Source organism: Spathaspora passalidarum (genome assembly GCF_000223485.1).
Source record: "Spathaspora passalidarum NRRL Y-27907 unplaced genomic scaffold SPAPAscaffold_6, whole genome shotgun sequence".
Classification (NCBI taxonomy): Eukaryota; Fungi; Ascomycota; class Pichiomycetes; order Serinales; family Debaryomycetaceae; genus Spathaspora; species Spathaspora passalidarum.
Window position 1 is genome coordinate 38,637 of NW_006767430.1, and position 18,241 is coordinate 56,877.

At 36.8% G+C, this 18,241-nt stretch overlaps 10 protein-coding genes across 10 annotated transcripts; 6 read left to right on the forward strand and 4 right to left on the reverse strand. All coding sequences in view use genetic code 12, as the record gives it.

The window, feature by feature from the left end:
• Positions 1–83: 83 nt before the first annotated feature.
• HOF1 (formin-binding protein) lies at positions 84–2,159 on the reverse strand (the record flags this gene model as incomplete). Its single annotated transcript, XM_007376620.1, has 2 exons — positions 84–357; positions 463–2,159. The coding sequence occupies 2 exons, from the start codon at positions 2,157–2,159 to the stop codon at positions 84–86; spliced, it is 1,971 nt and encodes a 656-aa protein (XP_007376682.1).
• A 1,033-nt stretch (positions 2,160–3,192) lies between these two features.
• PEP7 (Pep7p) lies at positions 3,193–6,893 on the reverse strand (the record flags this gene model as incomplete). Its single annotated transcript, XM_007376621.1, has 3 exons — positions 3,193–5,785; positions 5,864–6,313; positions 6,365–6,893. 3 exons carry the CDS (start codon positions 6,792–6,794, stop codon positions 4,899–4,901), a joined length of 1,767 nt encoding a protein of 588 aa, XP_007376683.1.
• SPAPADRAFT_62514 (uncharacterized protein) lies at positions 3,202–3,630 on the forward strand (the record flags this gene model as incomplete). The annotated part of the gene is made up of 1 exon (XM_007376622.1): positions 3,202–3,630. A coding segment is annotated over one exon (205 nt), but the record flags the coding sequence as incomplete, so codon positions are not given.
• Positions 3,621–5,885, forward strand: SPAPADRAFT_62515 (bile acid:sodium symporter family protein; the record flags this gene model as incomplete). The annotated part of the gene is made up of 1 exon (XM_007376623.1): positions 3,621–5,885. One exon carries the CDS (start codon positions 3,745–3,747, stop codon positions 4,630–4,632), a length of 888 nt encoding a protein of 295 aa, XP_007376685.1.
• Positions 6,894–6,948: 55 nt separating the features above from the next.
• Positions 6,949–8,127, reverse strand: PTC7 (type 2C protein phosphatase; the record flags this gene model as incomplete). The annotated part of the gene is made up of 2 exons (XM_007376624.1): positions 6,949–7,900; positions 7,967–8,127. 2 exons carry the CDS (start codon positions 8,125–8,127, stop codon positions 6,949–6,951), a joined length of 1,113 nt encoding a protein of 370 aa, XP_007376686.1.
• A 273-nt stretch (positions 8,128–8,400) lies between these two features.
• Positions 8,401–8,975, forward strand: SPAPADRAFT_62521 (F1F0 ATP synthase subunit e; the record flags this gene model as incomplete). Its single annotated transcript, XM_007376625.1, has 1 exon — positions 8,401–8,975. The coding sequence occupies one exon, from the start codon at positions 8,417–8,419 to the stop codon at positions 8,690–8,692; it is 276 nt and encodes a 91-aa protein (XP_007376687.1).
• Positions 8,976–9,108: 133 nt separating this feature from the next.
• On the forward strand, positions 9,109–10,276 carry SPAPADRAFT_72602 (ubiquitin-protein ligase peroxin 10; the record flags this gene model as incomplete). The annotated part of the gene is made up of 2 exons (XM_007376626.1): positions 9,109–9,232; positions 9,293–10,276. The coding sequence occupies 2 exons, from the start codon at positions 9,178–9,180 to the stop codon at positions 10,228–10,230; spliced, it is 993 nt and encodes a 330-aa protein (XP_007376688.1).
• Positions 10,277–10,354: 78 nt separating this feature from the next.
• Positions 10,355–18,230, forward strand: SWI1 (Swi1p; the record flags this gene model as incomplete). Its single annotated transcript, XM_007376627.1, has 4 exons — positions 10,355–12,123; positions 12,196–12,557; positions 12,969–13,470; positions 13,522–18,230. The coding sequence occupies 4 exons, from the start codon at positions 11,733–11,735 to the stop codon at positions 15,423–15,425; spliced, it is 3,159 nt and encodes a 1,052-aa protein (XP_007376689.1).
• MNN10 (alpha-1,6-mannosyltransferase) lies at positions 10,377–11,567 on the forward strand (the record flags this gene model as incomplete). The annotated part of the gene is made up of 1 exon (XM_007376628.1): positions 10,377–11,567. A coding segment is annotated over one exon (994 nt), but the record flags the coding sequence as incomplete, so codon positions are not given.
• Positions 15,498–18,068, reverse strand: HIS4 (trifunctional histidinol dehydrogenase/phosphoribosyl-AMP cyclohydrolase/phosphoribosyl-ATP diphosphatase; the record flags this gene model as incomplete). Its single annotated transcript, XM_007376629.1, has 1 exon — positions 15,498–18,068. The coding sequence occupies one exon, from the start codon at positions 18,066–18,068 to the stop codon at positions 15,498–15,500; it is 2,571 nt and encodes an 856-aa protein (XP_007376691.1).
• Positions 18,231–18,241: the final 11 nt, after the last annotated feature.

An 18,241-nucleotide genomic window follows, 5' to 3' on the forward strand; every position in this document is an offset into this window, starting at 1 on the left:
CAGAAAAAAAATACACCAACTACAAATCGCACTGATAAAATTGCGTAATAATAAAAAAGCCATAGTTTATTTACTATAAAATTCTAAAATAAATCATCACCTTCAATTAAATAATTACCAGGAACTAACCCAATCAAACCTTCATGGTCTTCGCAATTGTTTCCTAATTCACATACATACCAATTATCTTCCTGTTTATAAATAATGTACATATTCCATCCCTTTTTAAATAGCAACTCTCCATCTGATTGTGGTGTAAATGAATACTTTGCCCTGGCCTTACCAATAAACGGTTTTTGATTTGCCGGGGTACGATTGATCATTGCATGTAAGTTCAAAAATGATTTGGTTGATTTTCTCAGTAATGAATGCCCGAAAATATTTGACAGTTCTGATTCGAGAACCAATGATTTTGGTCTTGGTTTGCTTTGGAGTTGTTCTGGTGAAGCGAAATTAAGTGACTTCACAGGAGAATTGAAATTAATTGATTCGTATCGAGTAGCGGTTTCATGTCTATCATCAACAAAATCTGATTGTGGTCTTACCGGTGTGGTGGGTTCGGTTTGATAGCTTTCTCGTTTAGATTCTGCTTGAGATCTAACCGATCGTCTAAATTGGTTAACATCTCCATTTCCACCAGAATTCAAATCTTCAAGAGCTTTGGCAATGAAATCAATTGAAAAATCTTTTATAACTGGTACTTTTGTGGGTGAAGTGTCAGGTTTGCTTAAGTTGGGGATTGGTTTCTTCATTAAATTCAGGAATTCATTAGTTGCCCGTCGGGTGATTTGTTCTTGAACTTGTTGCAACTGTTTCTCTTTTCTTCTCGGCGATGCCCAATGTCTTTGTTCAGAATTATTAGAGTTAGTAGAATAGTTAGAGTATGTGGTTGGATTGGAGTAATTAGAAGAACCGTTGGAACGAGCGAAATCTTCCTCATCTGAATCATGGGTCTCCCTGTCCTTGAGTGAAAATACATCTTGATGAACGTTGGATTTTGTTTCAATCTCAGGAGGTTGCTTCCTTGTAGGGGAAGGAGTTTTTGGTTTGGCAATATCCAATGGTGCTAATGGTGCTATTGGTGGTAATTGCTTAGTGACATGAGTATTTGGATTGTTATTGGTATTAGTGACATGATTGTTATTAGCATTAGTGTGCACCACTCCATGAGAAGCCAGGGAATATGTCAGGTATGTTCTGGACAATATAGGTACATGATCAGGATTGTTGACATTTGATAAAAGATACTCAATAGGTTTTTCTTCTTCTCCATTCATATATTCAACAAAAGCACAACCTTGATAAATCTTGTCTCCAGTACCATAATTGTTACTAAATTCTTGCAAATCCCAGGGAGGTTGAATTTGTGCAAATACTGTTCTTGCCAAGTCAACTGATTGATCATTATCAACGCATAAGGTGGCAATATTATTGCAATAATTAAAACAATTCACTTTACAAGTTTGAATTCTTTCCAATTCCAATTTGTAATAATCATTTAAAGATATTTTCCAATCTTTAATATAAATATCATTAATTTCGTTATAACTTGCAAGAGCAATTTGGTAATTCTTTCTAGTTGTGCTTATTGATGAATTCACCTTTTGATAATCCCGTTGGTGTTTTTCCAATTCCTTGCCCCAAGTAGTTTGCTGCAATAATTTAAATTGTTTAATCTTGATACAATCTTGTCGATAGTTATTCTTGACGATTTCCAAATGTTTCCAAGCGTCTTGCTTTTTCATCAATACTTTATTCATATGATGTTGTAGTTTATTCACCTTTTTACTATACACACCTTGGAAATTTTTCAATTTGACTAGATTAATCTCATCGATTGATTTAACAAACTTGTAGGTATTTTGAATCATATGTTCATTCTCAACATTTAGTTTGTCTAGCGATTTCCTCAAAGTTCCAGTCTCATGAGTACCTATTGGATATTTATTACTCAATTTCTCCAATTTCTTACAATATTCTTTTTCAACATGAATCTTTTCTTGGTAAAAATCAATCAACTCTTGCATGGTTCTTAACGAATCTTTAATTCTTGTTTGAATGGTGGTATATCCATAATCTCCTGATCCCCAGAAGTTATTCACAAATTGACTTTCTCTGCCGCCACCATTGCGTGGTGGTGCTAAGGTTGTTCGAGTCATTTGTTTATATGAGTCGTCTTAGAAAATATGTCAAGCTTGATGTTTACTATAGTTGCAAATATTCTTATGGTATCCTAGGTGGTTATATATGTATGGAACTATTCTATAGTATGTGGATACTGGTTAAGAAGAATGACAAGCAAAAGAGATGAATATCTGAAAACGGATTTTAGGCAAGTACTTCCCCCTCCCCTCCATATTTTTTGTATAAATTCAATGGTTTGTTACGAATGTTTATGTTCTTCCCAATTAGGCAAGAGCAACTGGGGCCTCGTTAAGCGAGACATCGGGATTAAATTATTTTTCCCTTGGCGAATGTTTGATTCAAAAAGCTACATTCGTGTGCTACTCAAGAAGTCAATAATGGAACTTAGTCAATTATTAAAAGCCTACAGCATAATTGTCAGTGTGTGCTCCAAGCTGATCACTTTACTTTTTTTTTGTTGATTTTTTTCTGATACTGATCTTCTGGTTATGAAACTGTCAAACTTGCAAAGTATAAATCGGGGCATTACGAGAATTTACGCATTTGAAGCACCAGGTACTCCGAAACAGGCTTGCTAGTAAGGTTACACTTACAAGAGCGTTCAAGTGTACTTGTAATAGCTGTTGAATTAGCCAGCTTTGCAATTGACAATCCCACATTTGTGTAATATTACACACTTAAAGTATTCATTCCGAGTGGAAATTGTTCCATGACTTATCGATACAATAAGCATGTCCTTACCACTCTTATTGGTTGGCCATCAGACCATGTGAATTAATGAATCATTTGACTCAATTATTGTGGCGAACGGGTTTTTATAATTAGGCGAGTATTAATTAATATTAAAGTCAACTCCGATCCGAGATTATTCTTATCACACGTGATTTTCTCATAGTTAAGGTACCGGGAAAATCTATCCGAACTTCTAAGGCTGAACGCAAACGTCCTGCATATAGCCCATTTCCGCCTTCCCGGACCATCATGATAAATCATTCTTATTGTTCTTTTTTTGCTTATGTTCCTTAATAACTCGGATCACTAACAACTTTTTTTTTTCACAATATATCGTTGGACGGTTTAATTACTCATTTTCATATATAATATCTTGCATTTTCCCTTCTAAAACAATCGGTCTCTGGTAGTAACATTTGTTTAAACACCATAATAGTAGATATGACTACGCTAGAAACGATAAAGCAATCAAAACCGTATAGATATACTTCCAAGGTAATACTGTTCTTAATAGGCCAATGGTTTTTTGTATTACTTGGTGTGTTCATAGCATTAGCTCATTCATTTCCTAACTTTGCCAGACAGGGAGGGTTAATTAGAGCAGAATACACCATCAGTTATGGTGCCGTTGCCATTATTTTTTTGATTAGTGGATTATCAATGTCTACAAAACAGTTGCTAGTTAATATTGCTAATTGGAGAGCACATTTCACCGTGTTATCCATGTCGTTTTTAATCACAAGTTCCATCATTTTTGGTATTGCGACTGGAATTAAACTTTCTAATGATGCCGAAATTAGCGATTGGTTATTAGTTGGTCTTATTGTTACCCATGCATGTCCCACCACCGTTTCTTCAAATGTCGTTATGACCAAATTAGCCGATGGTAATGATATTTTAACATTGTGTGAAGTGTTCATCGGTAATGTCTTGGGGGCATTTATAACTCCGGCATTATTGCAGATGTACATGAGAGGAACATGGGACTTTGGTAATCCAAGTCACCAAACTGATGGAACTCAGTCTATTCAATATTTATATGCTCAGACCATGAAACAATTGGGATTGTCAGTGTTTATCCCATTATTTGTTGGTCAAGTTGTTCAAAACATATTTACAAAACAAACCAAATGGGCCATGCAATATTTCAAATTAGGTAAAGTTGGATCTTTTATGTTATTATTAATTATGTTTCAATCCTTCTCGACTGCCTTTTATCAAAATGCATTCAATGAGGTATCACACGCATCCATTATATTCCTCGTGTTTTTCAATATTGGAATTTATTTGTTCTTCACGGTATTGACATATCTTTATGCTCGTCCTTATATTGTTAAACTATTGTTGAGTACTGAGCCAGATGAAAATTCCACCACAGTCTACAAATATTGTTACAAGATTTTCCGCCCATTTTATTATAATAGAAAAGATACAGTGGCAATCATGCTCTGTGGGCCTGCTAAAACTGCCGCATTGGGTGTATCCTTAGTATCTTCCCAATATGGAGCTCACAATCCTAAATTAGGTATCATCTTAGTGCCTTTGGTTCTATACCAAGCCGAACAAGTTATGACTGCAAATGTGTTAGTTAATTTCATGAAGAAATGGATTCATGCTGAAGACACGAAAGCAGATGACGAAGAGAATCAATTGGAACAAAGTGAAGATCAGGCAAGCCAAGATACCACTGCAGAAGGAAGCAGCAATGAAATAAGACATGAAATTATTTACCATGGAGATGTTGACAAGCGTTAAAGGTTTTTTTTTTTGCATTAGCATAGATTTATACAATTATTTATTCTTAGTACAAAGTAATTTTAATAGACTGTGGTTGAATGTAGTATTTGTGAAAGGGAAATTCACTTCTTGCCTTTTGAAACTAATAAGATTACTTCAGAACTTTTACTATATGATATTATATAATTAACTAAAGACAACATTCAAGGATTACATACTCAGTTACAATTATCATCCCAACAAAGCTTTATCCATAAATTTCTTCAGTGTTATGTATCCAAATATCAAAATCCAAACTCTCCCAATTCTTGTTCCAAATTATCAATAGTTTCTTGTAACTCTTTCTTATTATTAATCAAGACATCCAATTCATCAAACCTTCTTGATTTTGTATACTCTGTAATTAGGTTCTCCACTAAAAATTTCTGTTCATTCATCACCATTAATTGATCTCGCAATTCTCGAATTTGCTTCTTAGTTAATCTTGGTGGCTGTGGAGAATTTTCCTTTTGGATACGTCTAAGTTCGTTTTGTTCTTGTTCCTTGTGCACCTCACTTATTTGTTTGTATTGTACAATATTATCCTGTAAATATATAGCAATACTTTGATAGATATTATTAATTACCTTTTCTAATTTGATGTATTTGGGATTAACAACCAATTTATCATCTCTAGTTACAAATAGTTGATTTCTAAACTGAATGACTGAATTTTCAAAATCTTTTAAAATAATCATTAGTTTAGAACGTAATTTGTTCTTGTTTAATTCATCAGTTCCATGCACTAATAGTTCATATTTTGGTAAAAGAAAATCAATTTGATTCTTTTGCAATAGAATAGTTTCATAAATTGAAAATACTAGATTCATTTGTTCATCATCGTGAGTTGGTTTTCGTTGACGTTTCCAATCGTACAATAATGCATCTTTGCAATTAACACAACAACGGAATCGTTTAGAATCATCTTGCAATAAGTTTTCGAAATTATCCTTGACATGGGATGAATAATTCAAGTTTGGTAACTTATCCAAAAGTTTATTCAATGGCACATACATGGAACAACTCTTTCGAAACCCATTAGGATCATCACAAACTATACTCCCACAGAGACGGCAATGATGTCTTCGATTTAACAAATTGAATTTGACAAAGCAAATTGAACAATGGCTGACTTCCAAGTCCACTTGCCAGTCCTCAGCACCGACAATATCTCGTTCTGATTCAAGTTGATGCTGTTGTTGGAGATTACTAAATATACTCCATTTCTTTTGAGGTTGTTGTTCTGCCAATAAGTTGGTTAACTTGATAAAGTGCTTTTGGATTTTGTTTCTGTTCAAGTGATATAGCTCTACCTTATCTTGTCTTTTTTGTTTGAATTCAGTCGTCAAATCAATATAAATAACATCAGTGCCCAATTTCAAATCAGGTTTATCCAAGTAGCAGTTCACACAACATCGACTCCATATTCCAGCTTTACTAGATTCATATTTCGGTAATGGCGGTTCTCCTTGATGTGCATTTCTTAACCGTATTCTATAATGAGTATGTTCATTACAATACAACTCTCCGCATTTTCGACAATTTACAATACCATTCTTAATATTTAATGTTTTTCCACAACCTTTAACGTTGCAAGTTAATTGCGTGGAGTTTTGGGACGATTTCCAATGTGATCGAGTTATTCTATGCAGATATGGTCCTGGTGTGGGGCTGACGGGGGATTCTCTCAGAGAAGTAGTAGGAGTTGCACTGGGTAATGTTAGGAATTCCTCATTTGCATCAGCGATACTAAACCCTTTGTTGTTTTCTGCATATGATATCTTGTTTATCTTACGCGTTGGAGTTGTTTTATTTCTAGTGGTTGGTTTTACTGTTAAGTGGGGTTGATTTCGTGGTGGAGTTGACGAGAGTGGTGGCTCGCTAGAATGTGCATCGTCGATATGTTGGTTCAACTGTACTAGGGTCAACATCAGCTCATCACAAATAGGACAATTGAAGGTGGGTGCTTTATGAAATTCGGTTGTATCTTGTTGTGGTGGGGGCGGCGACGGAGAAGAAGAAGAAGATGTATCTCTAGTGGAAATTTCAATAGGCTGTGTTGATGCAAGATTCTTGGGTGATTGAGACGGACTTAGGGAATTTCCCAATACACGCTTAGGCTTGGGTTTCAGCGGAGACATCTTTGAGGCATTGATGGTCAAGGTTAAATTCTTAGATATAGTTTTGTTTGCCTGGTTGCCTAATTTTGGCAGCACCAAAATACGTCGCTTTTTTTTTTTTTGGCTCTTGAATACTATTTTACACAATAGACATCTTTACACATTTATAAACATTCTAATTAACTTGGACCAAAACTACTGTGATATCATCCTCTTTACCACCCAAGTACTTTTGTCCTGTCAACTTGGACAACTCTTGGGCAAACGCACTAGGGAAATTATGATCTTTAGATACAGTCACTACCTCTTTAACAAATGTGGTTGCAACTTCATCCAACTTTTTGCTGTTTTCTCCAAGTTGATCCTTTAAGAATATTTCAATATCTTGGGGAACAACATTATCAGTAACACCATCAGTTGCAAACATCACTAAATCTCCCAGTTGTAACTTCCATACATATTCATCTGCTAGGTCTGGGGTATCAACGATATATCTTCTTCCCTCCATTTCTGCTTGTCGTTGTATATGTCTTGGTATTTTGGATAATTGATAAGGAGTGTTAAAGTTATGGGTTTGGAAATTGGTTTCATGGATTAATTTAAAATCTCTAAACACTCCACACCATGAATCTCCTAAGTTAGCCACTTGAAATTCCTTATTTGGACCCAAAATTCCAATACATGCAGTAGTTCCCCCAATTTCCACCTTCGGCGATTCTATAATTTCTTTAAATGCAATCGATAACAATTGTTTAGGAGACACCGTTTTATCATTATTTTCAAAGTGTGATCTTATGGACGCACACAATTCTCGTGATATCGCGGACGAATCATACCCTGCTTCCGACCAACCTCCAACTCCATCGGCAACACCAAGGGCAAGATATCCATTAGAAGATAACTGGCTAACAAATAAGTTGTCCTCACCTGTAGGTGATTGTATAGCCGGTGGTACTTGTTTGGCATTATTTCTTTGGAATAAGTTCTTATCTTCGCGGTCCTTAGGTTGATAAGCCACAGCAATGTTATAATTCAAAGTGCTGGTGAATGCAGTATCATAGTTAAGGGCAGTAGAGCTTGCTGCAGTTGAACTAGAATTGGCTGATACAGTAGTTGTGGTACTATTGCTACTATGTGTATAAGATTTTGAGCCCCCACTGTTATTATTAGCTCCATCTTTGCCGGTCCATGACGAGAAGTTAAATGTTCTTTTAGTGACTATTGTCGATGCTTTCAACCCAATTCGAGTAGATATCGACCCAATTGGTGTTGATCTCTTGACCACTGCTGACAATAACATCGATATAATTACAATGGCACAATAAATTAAGAATGATCGTCTAGTAAGAATCATGGGGTACAGGAGAAAAAGTTGAATTGTGATGTAGCTGCTTTTCGTGCCATAGGACTAATTGCTAAAAAAAAAAAAAATTGTTGCCGAAATTCGGGGACCAAGGCACGTGATACAGAGCAGTCGGAATTAATTGGTGTGGGAGAAACTCGACAGGTAATCATGTGACCAAGTGTGAACCAATCAAATATTCATTTTGAAGTAAACAGAGCCAAATTTTTTTTTCACAGAAAAAAAAAAATTCATCCATTTAATCGAAATCTCTTTACATCCAGTATACAATCTATTAGCAATGTCATCCAACTTTAACATTTTAAGATGGTCCTTCTTGGGTGCCGGTCTTTTCTACGGTGCTTACCACAGACGTAATTTACAATGTGAAGCTGAACAACAAGCTGAAGCTAAGAAATTGAAAGAAGAACAAAAGTTGATTAAGCAAGCTAAGGCTGAATATGCCAAGTTAAACCCACCAAAGGCTGCTCCAGTCACTTCTGGTGCCATTAACTGGGAAGATCCAAACTTGGACATTGGTAAGGCTTTAGAATCATTGGTCCAAAAGTTAGATTAAATTCGTTGTTGAGGTAACACGAGTTTTTTTAAAGATGATGCTTTCATAGAATTAGAATTGCTTCGTTTTTGTACACTAGTTGTTGGGAATCTCCTATAGTTTATTGATGAAGAGAGATTTGTTTATTTTTTTGAAAATTGTTCATAGTTAGCCCCCCCATCTAAGAATTCGGTATAGTTATGACCAAAAATTTAATGTATATACATTTATTATTTAAATATAGTTAAGACGTAGATGTCTAAATAGGTTTACATTATGTAGCTATTACACCTTCTAGTATATCCCTAATGTTTGTGTGTATATGCGTATCCCACCAACTGCAAATTAGTGCGAAATTATTCAGTAGTCTCAACGAAGGTGGGGTTTACTAGTCAGAAGAAAAACTTAACAGCCCTCGGTTAGATCGCACTAATTGGTGACTTTACAAAATCCCCAGTACAATTTCTTCATCATATCACTCACGAACCAAACCTGATACAATCATCATGTCATCCAATCCTAATAGCAGACAATTACCATTTGCAGATGCAGCAACCATAGGTATGTACACAATTTACACATTAATTGTGGGGAATCAACAATACTAACACCGACATCCAGTTCGTGCCCACCAAAAAGATGCATACTTTGAATCAATATATCGAACGTATTTACAAGATTTCTTTCAAATTTTACACGGTCAAAGGTTCATCAATAGTTATCCTCAAGAAATAACTGTGTTGGCCAAGGCTCTTTACCTACTGTTGACCACATTACTTGGAGCAAGAACATTGGGAGAAGAATATGTTGATTTAATATATGTCAACAAAACTGGAAAAAGACTTCCTCGATTATTACCTCGTATTGGGTTCATCTTGTCATATGCGGTATTACCATATATTGTCAGTAAAATTTTTAAGCTGTTCAAATCGTCAAGTGAAGAGGAACTGAAGAAAGACGGTAGCATAAGTATCAAACAATGGTTGATTCGAATGTTTTCCAATTACTACAAGGTATTAGATGTGATACTTAATGTCCATATAGCCTTGTTTTATTTTAAAGGAGAGTTTTACTCTCTTTCGAAAAGGATATTTGGATTAAGATATGCATTTGGTCATAACAAGGATCCTCAAAAGGTTCAACAACAAAGTGGTAATTATTCCTTGCTAGGTGGAATTATCATCTTACAATTATTTGTCAAACTGTTAATGGCATTGAAATCCTATAATGATGAATTAGTAAAGAAAGGTGAAAAGACTAATACAGCCACTCAGCGGGATAATGGTACCAGAATACACGACATCAATACTTTACAAACATTGAGTGAAAACTTTGAAACTGATCACATCATCGATTTATCAGATGAATCTCAATTACCATACTTACCAGAAAATTCGCGTAATTGTATGTTGTGTTTATCACCTATGGTTAATCCTTCGGCTGCCATTTGCGGTCATATATTTTGTTGGGATTGTATTGTTGATTGGATCAGAGAACATCCTGAATGTCCCTTATGCAGACAACAATGTGCAGAACAGAACTTGTTACCGCTTAGATAGAAACACGTTTACATAGTAATACACGGACTAATTTCAGGCACAATTGAAAACAATGCTCCTTTCAACGGTTTGGTTGTAAAAAAAAAACCACATTTTTTTTTCTTTCTGCGCGCTTTAATTAAACATTGATCAGATTTCACACTTACTTCTCCCTAGTGTCACCAACAATGAGTGAATCGCAGAGCTTTTCCTTACCCTACTCAAAGGGTAATTATGAAGACATGGCAGAAGCGCATCATCGTTCAGCCAGCCGTACAAGTAATGAGAAATATGATGATGCTGATGAACAATACTCACACACATTCAAACCCAACAATTCGTCGGTGGGATGGGTTATAAACACCATAGGTGAATTAGCATACAGACACAAGAAAACGTTTGTGGTCTTGGTCGCTTTACTTATATTGTCAGTTTTTACCAATGCTCCGTTTATCCCACATTTCAAACCCTCCGACCCAAAGATTGTTATTATATTAGCTGCCAACGAAGGCGGAGGTGTATTGAAATGGAAATCACCACAAGAATGGTCGGTTGAAAGATCTTCCATTGCTAATAAGAAAAATTATGCCAAAAGACATGGATATGGATTATCTATCAAAGATATGACTATTAAGAAGCGATATTCGCATGAATGGAGAGAAAGTTGGGAAAAGGTTGATATCATGAAACAAACAATGAGGCAATATCCTAACACTGAATGGTTTTGGTGGTTAGATTTACATACATTCATTATGGAACCGCAAATTTCCTTAGAAGAGCATTTCTTGAATAATTTGGACAATGCCACTTATAGAACTTTGGATACATTCAACCCGTTGTCTTTGCCTGTTGACATGCCTTATGTTGATTACACTGAACCTGTTGACATGATTATAACTCAAGATTGTGGTGGGTTTAATTTAGGATCTTTTTTAATGAGAAGATCTAGTTGGTCGGAGATGTTGTTAGATATCTGGTGGGATCCAGCCATGTATGAACAAATGCATATGCAATGGGAACATAAGGAACAAGATGCATTGGAAACTTTATTTAATACTCAACCTTGGATTAGAGAAAGAATCGGATTCTTGCCATTAAGAAAAATTAATTCATTTCCACCAGGGGCTTGTTCAGATAAGGCTGATGATCCTAGATACTTCTTCCAGGACCATGATTTCGTGATCAATATGGCTGGTTGTGAATGGGGAAGAGATTGTTGGGGCGAAATGGAACATTATAAAGCATTATCAAAGAAATTACATAAACATTGGTGGAAGTTCTGGTAGGTGTGTACTAATGCTATCTCTTTTACATAGTTTATAATACCGCGTTATATAAAGAAAATAAGTCGTGTGTAATTTCAAAAATTGTAGCTCCAGAAAAAAAAAAATAGTGAGGTTGGAAATTTAAACCAGCTACTCGAGTTGTCTGGAACCACTTGAGTTTAGTCGAAGCATCCACGCTAATTCACCTAGTTTCTCCTTGGATCTTTCCGAATCAAACCCAGATTTTGGATTCGCAACATGTCCGACAATTATTGGCTCAATGATAATGCATTTCTGAACGGTGGAAATAATAACCTAGATTCAGGTAACAACAACAATGACAATTCCAATAATAGCAATGACGATTTTTTAAATTCAATATTTGACCAAAATCAAGGACAACCGCAGCAACAGCAGCAACAACAGCAGTCTCCTGATGATGCTATGATGTCACCTTATAATCCCTTGCAACAGCAGCAGGATTCGGGTTATAATCAATCTCAGAATCTTAATCCCCAAATGTTTATCAGACAAGCTCAAGTTCAACAACAGCAGCAGCAGCAACAGCAGCAGCAACAACAACAGCAGCAACAACAACAACAGCAACAACAACAACAACAACAACAAGCAGCCCAACAGCAGCAGTTAAGTCAAGGTAAGAATGAGCAGCTCTATCGAATGAAACAACAAATACTTCAACAGCAAATGCTTCATAAACAAGCTGAAATCAATAAACAGCAACAACAAGGTTATGGTAATGTTCCTCCACCTCAAGTGAATTCCCCAATGAACCAACAGCAAGATGCTTCTAGTACCAGATCGTCTCTGGGTGCCAACACGGTTCTTCAACAACAACAACAAGGAACACCGGTTCTCAACAATTCCAATGTTCCTATCAATGTTCAAAGAAACTTAAGTCAAGGTACTAATTATGCAAGTCCAATGGCGAATATGATGTCTCCACAAATGCAATCTGCAATGTCGCCATCTCAGCAGCAACCTCAACATCCTCAACCACAACAACAGGCACCACAGCAACAACCACAGCTTCCGCCTAATAAATCATTACAGGTTCAAATGCAAGTAGAATTGTTCTTAAGCGTGTTGTATGACTTCATGAATCGTCGAGGTACACCCATTCCTGTGCCTGTGGCAATTAACAACAAAAAGATCAATTTGTTCTTTATTCACGTGTTCACCCAGAAATTGGGAGGTCCTCAACAATTGCAACGATTCATTCAACAACCATTCAATAGGCAACAACCTAACCACTCTCCTTGGTGTGTTATGGGACAAAAACTTGGTCTTTATGAAGGTATCAATATGAACGATTTAAATATTCGCGAACGTATTGATAGAGAAATCAGTGATTGCTATGTTAATTATTTGCTTCCGTATGATGAATATGCCGCTACTCAAGAAGGAATGAGAGATCTTCAGCAAAGACGAATTCAATTTCAAAATCAAATACTTCAGAGATATCGTCAACGTCAGCAGCAGCAGAATCAACAACAGCCACCACTACAGCAGCAACCTCAACAACCCCAAGTTCAGCAACAACAACAACAAATGCATCAACAAGTGCAAGCCCATATGTCTCCTGAACCAAGTGGTGGTCCATCTCCAGGTATCAAGCAGAGCCCAATGTTGAGTAATGCCCCAACTCCAGTTCAAAGAAGATTATCAAGAGCAAGTAATCCATCATCTGGAAATTCGCCTAGTGTTGTTAACTCCCCATATATACAAAACCAACAAATTCCTAGAACCGCTAGCAACCAGCAATTGAATTTACAACAATCAATGCTTCAAAATCAATTCCAAATTAAACAAGCAATGCATCAACAACAGTTGCAACACCATCCACAGGCATCGCCTGGATCTGGTGCACCACAATTGGTCCGTCAAGCTTCTCAAACCTCAATTCCTACAAGACCAGGCTCAACTTCTCGTCAAAGTCAAGCATCACCACTGGCAATTTCTCAGTTGGAATCAGTTAGTCGTATGAGTCATCCTGATATATCTAGTCCAAGGGTGACACTTAAGCAAGAGGTGAGCAAGGAAGAAGCTAGTATTCTCAAGAATTATATTCCATTCAGAAGAGTGGTTGATACCCATGGTATGCATAATATCAAGGAGCTTTCCCAAATTGCTAGTGAAATTGAAGTTACCAAACCAGTCTATTTGTTTGCACCTGAATTGGGTGTTATCAATATCCAAGCGCTTGTCATGGGAATCAAGAGTAACAGAGGGGTTCACAGTTCTGAAGTTGTTAGTGCATTAAACACATTACTTGTGACTACATCCGATGCAAACTATGGATTCCGTATCGATGACTGTTTGGAATTGTTGGATGCTCTTTCAATTTTAGGTAAGGATATCTTGACCAGAATTGTCGATGGCACTAATGGAGAAAATGAATATGTTTCGGATGATGTTTCTACATTGTCTGGTGGAACGCAGATTGATGACATATTTGAAAAGTATGTCAATGGAGCAAATGGGATGGCGGGAGAAGATATCGGGTTCGTGGTTGATTCACTTACTGGTGAAGTTGTAAGTGATGAAGATGATGACGATATTGAGATTGATGATATTTTCACTGTGGACACCAGCACAACTACAACAGAGTCATCGTTAATGAACTCGGCAATGTCTCTTAGTACTTCACACCACCAAGTTCGTGAGGTGCCTCATTTCCACATTCCTGATTATATGACTTCATTGCAAAACTTCAAACAGGAAAACAAACATCATTTTAGCAAGCTTCAAACAAGGAGTGCTGCTGATGATAGGATCATGTTGATTGATGAATTAATCACCATTACTATGATTTTAAGAAATATTTCCTTCTCAGAACCAAACAAGAAGACCATGGCTGGAAATAAAGTATTTAAAGATTTGTTGTTTGCGATTGTCAAGAACATTGGATTAGATGGGTCCAAATTTGTATTTAGCCGTAAGAGATTGTGTTTACTCAAGGACTGTCTTTTAATGTTGGACAATATTGCATTTTTCATTGATTTAAGAAGTTTGGAAGAAGCATTCTTATCATTTGTTTTGATCTCATCCTTTGGTCCTAAAGTTGATGAAAAGGATTACATTATTCCCAAATGCAATATTGAAACTTACTCATATTTCCCATTTGCAATTGATGCTTTTACGAAATTATTAGTTAAGGAACCTCATAATAGATCACTCTTGCAGGCAGTATTGAATGGTACTTTAAATGTCAGTTTGACTGCTAGTTACACTAATAATTTTGTGGTTAGTGTTTCTGATCAAGAATATACCCGCAAGTTAATATTGGCATACTTGAGCAATGAATCAACCCTGTACAAATCTGGAGTTTTGTTGACGAGATCATTCAAGTTGTTTATGAGTATAATCCCATATGAAGCTAACAGTTTTGAATTTTCCAAATTCATCTTTGTACGAGCTCCTACTATTTCACAAATGTTATTTGGAGCCAAGTTGATTATTGATTTGATTCCTATTGATGATTTAACCACTAACTTGAATAGGTTGTCGCTTCATTGGATAATTGCTAACCGTGAAGTTATATTAGGAAATTTCGCTAGGGTGGTGGTTGCTCTTTCGCTGGAAACTGGTAAATTTGCGCGAGAATCCAATGAATATAAGATCTTGACTTTGGTGTTGACCAAACTGTTAATTGTTGTGAATTCTTTACTTAATAATATTGTTCTTGCCAAAGATCTTGAAAATATTCCCCTGGAACATGAAGAGTTGGTGAATAATTTAGAGCAGGTTTACAGTTTACCTAGAATACTCCCCGATATCAATATGAGCTTAGATACGTTCTTGGTTCCTTCTATTGATACCAACTTGGGTAAAGAAGTTGTGAGATTGCTTAGATATTTGAATGAATTGAATCATCCTGTGGATGTTGTATCTGAGAACATAAAGCATGATAAAGTGATGGTTGCTGCTTAATTTTGTATTATTTTAAATTTTGTATTATAGTTTATGCAAATATATTGTTTTATTTATAAGATATACATTGCTTTAAATCAATCCCAACTTCTCCATTCTAACTTCAACAGCTCTTCTGTGAGCTTCTAATCCTTCAACTGCAGCCAAAGTCATTACCGCCTTACCGATACTTTCCAACCCTTCCTTGGTGACATCTTGAGCAGTAATGAACTTTTGGTAAGTAGCAGTGTTAACCCCGGAATATTGTCTAGCATATCCATAAGTAGGTAAAGTGTGGTTAGTACCACTTGAATAATCACCACAACTTTCTGGAGATAAAGCACCAATAAACACTGAACCAGCATTATCGACGTATTCTGGAACATACGATTTGGCATTTTCAATTTGAAGAATCAAATGTTCAGGAGCGTACTTATTAGATAATTCAAAGGCTTCTTCATAAGTCTTAACCAAGAGAATATAAGAGTGGGACAAACACTTGGCGACGATTTCCTTACGTGGCAATACTGAGGCTTGACGTGCAACTGCATCTTGGTATTCTTTCAATTTGGAGTCAGATAAATCGATACCAATGAGGATAACTTGCGAATCAATACCGTGTTCTGCTTGTGATAACAAATCACTAGCAACGAAATCAGCATCGGCATATTCATCAGCAATGACCAATACTTCAGATGGACCAGCGGGCATATCAATCGAACATAAAGCTTGAGTATCGTTTTGAACATACATCTTGGCGGCAGTAACGAATTGATTACCTGGTCCCAAGATCTTGTCACATTTAAGTACAGATTCGGTACCGTATGCCATGGCAGTGACAGCTTGAGCACCACCAGCCATAACAATACATTTGGCACCTAATTTGTGAGCCACATAAACCACTTCGGGAGTTAATTTACCGGTAGCACGAGCAGGTGGCGAGGCAATAATGATGTTCTTACAACCGGCAACTTTAGCTGGGACACCCAACATCATGGCGGTGGATGGTAAGACGGCAGTTCCTCCAGGAACATATAAACCGACATTTTCGATAGGCTTGGCGAATCGGGAACAAAAGACTCCAGGGGCAGTTTCAACAGTCATGACCTTTTCCTTTGGTAATTGAGCAGCGTGGAACTTTTCTATGTTGCTGATAGATAAGTCAATTGCATCCTTCATTTCTTGAGAGATTTGCATTAATTCAGATGGGAATGGGGCATTCAATACTGGATTAGATAATTCAACACCGTCAAATTTGGCAGTAAGTTCAATAAGAGCCTTATCTCCGTTCTTCTTGACGTTTTCTATGATTGGAAGGACTAATTTCATGATATCGGCAGTCTTTTGTACTGGTCTTGTCATGGCTCTATTAAGGTCTTCACTGTCGGCATTGATGTCGTCAACCTTGATAGTTTCCAATGAAAAGTCAAGTGCTTCTGGTTGTGCTTGTTTTTGTTCATTGTTAACATATGCTGGCTTAGCGTCACCTTTACGTCTAGTGACTTTCAAGGATTTAATATCCAAGTTACGTTCAACATCAGATAATCTGACGCCGTTCTTGATGCACCAAACCATGGCGAAATACAACAAATCAGCACATTCCCATGCAACTTCTTCTTTACCCTTGGCTTCAATCAATTCATCGAGTTCTTCCTTTAGTTTAGCAATAAGAAGTTTTTCGTCTTTGAACAAACGTTGGGTGTATGAACCTTCGGGAGCATTTTGTAATCTGGCAGCTAAAGTGGTGTCTAACTTAGCCAATCCCTTGCCGAAACTTGTTTCAGTGCCGGCTAATTGACCATCACCGAAACATGTGAAGTTGTCTTGGCGGTGACAGAAGCCGTAGCCCTCTTTAGGAACTACGATAAACTTAACAACATCAGAATCACAGTCTTTGGAAATAGAAACCAAGGATTGAGTGGCACCACTGGTCTTACCCTTGTACCATAATTCATCGGTCCTCTTTCTTGATTGGTAGACACCGACTTTTTCCTCAATTGCAGCAGCAATGGATTCTTTGGAAGAGTATACGATACCCAAGGCAGTGTATGATGGAGCTGGAGTTGTGATCAAAGTTGTGTAGAGACCATCAGGACGGTCAGTGGTTAAGGTACTAATGAAAATTGAGGAGACAGAAATCCTGCCAGCTTCTTGTTTCTTGGTGGTTAATTTGGTTGCAGAAACCACGGGAGTATAACCCGATTGGGCTAGCTCGTTGGCTGATTCTTGAGACAAGGAGTCATCTCGGATATAAATTTGTCTATTTTCGTCATCATTGTATGATTTAAAGTTGGCTACTTTTGACTTGAATATGAAGGACAGTTTTGATTTCAAGAGATCTTGGGAAACGTCATCTTTATCGAATTGAACAGCAAATCTTTCAGTTGGCAAACTGGATTCTGCGACAATTTCGTGGTATCTTGCGGCCGGGATAAATACTTGCTTGACACCAGTGTTTAAAAGTGCTACGACTTGATCGACCGTGATTTCAGAATCAGTGGTTGCGTCAACGTAGACTTCTAAATCAGGTGGAAATTGTTGTAACCAGTGTTTGGAAACAGTGACAGACGTCCATGGGAATAAAACTTGGCCAACCAATGAGAACTCGGCAATTGTTGCATCTTCAGTAGGGGAAGATATGAGTGGTAGAACAGGGAAAGACATTGTGCTGTTCTTGTGTGGAGTTGTGATAAGAAGTTGAGGTGCTGTCTAAAATTTTCAGAGAGCGACAACGGGCCCAATTTTAAAGTTCTGGCCAATTTTAATTCTGAGTCATCTCGCTTGCGAAGTCAAATTGATAAGTGCAAAACAAAAAAAAAAAAAAAAGAAGAAAATTT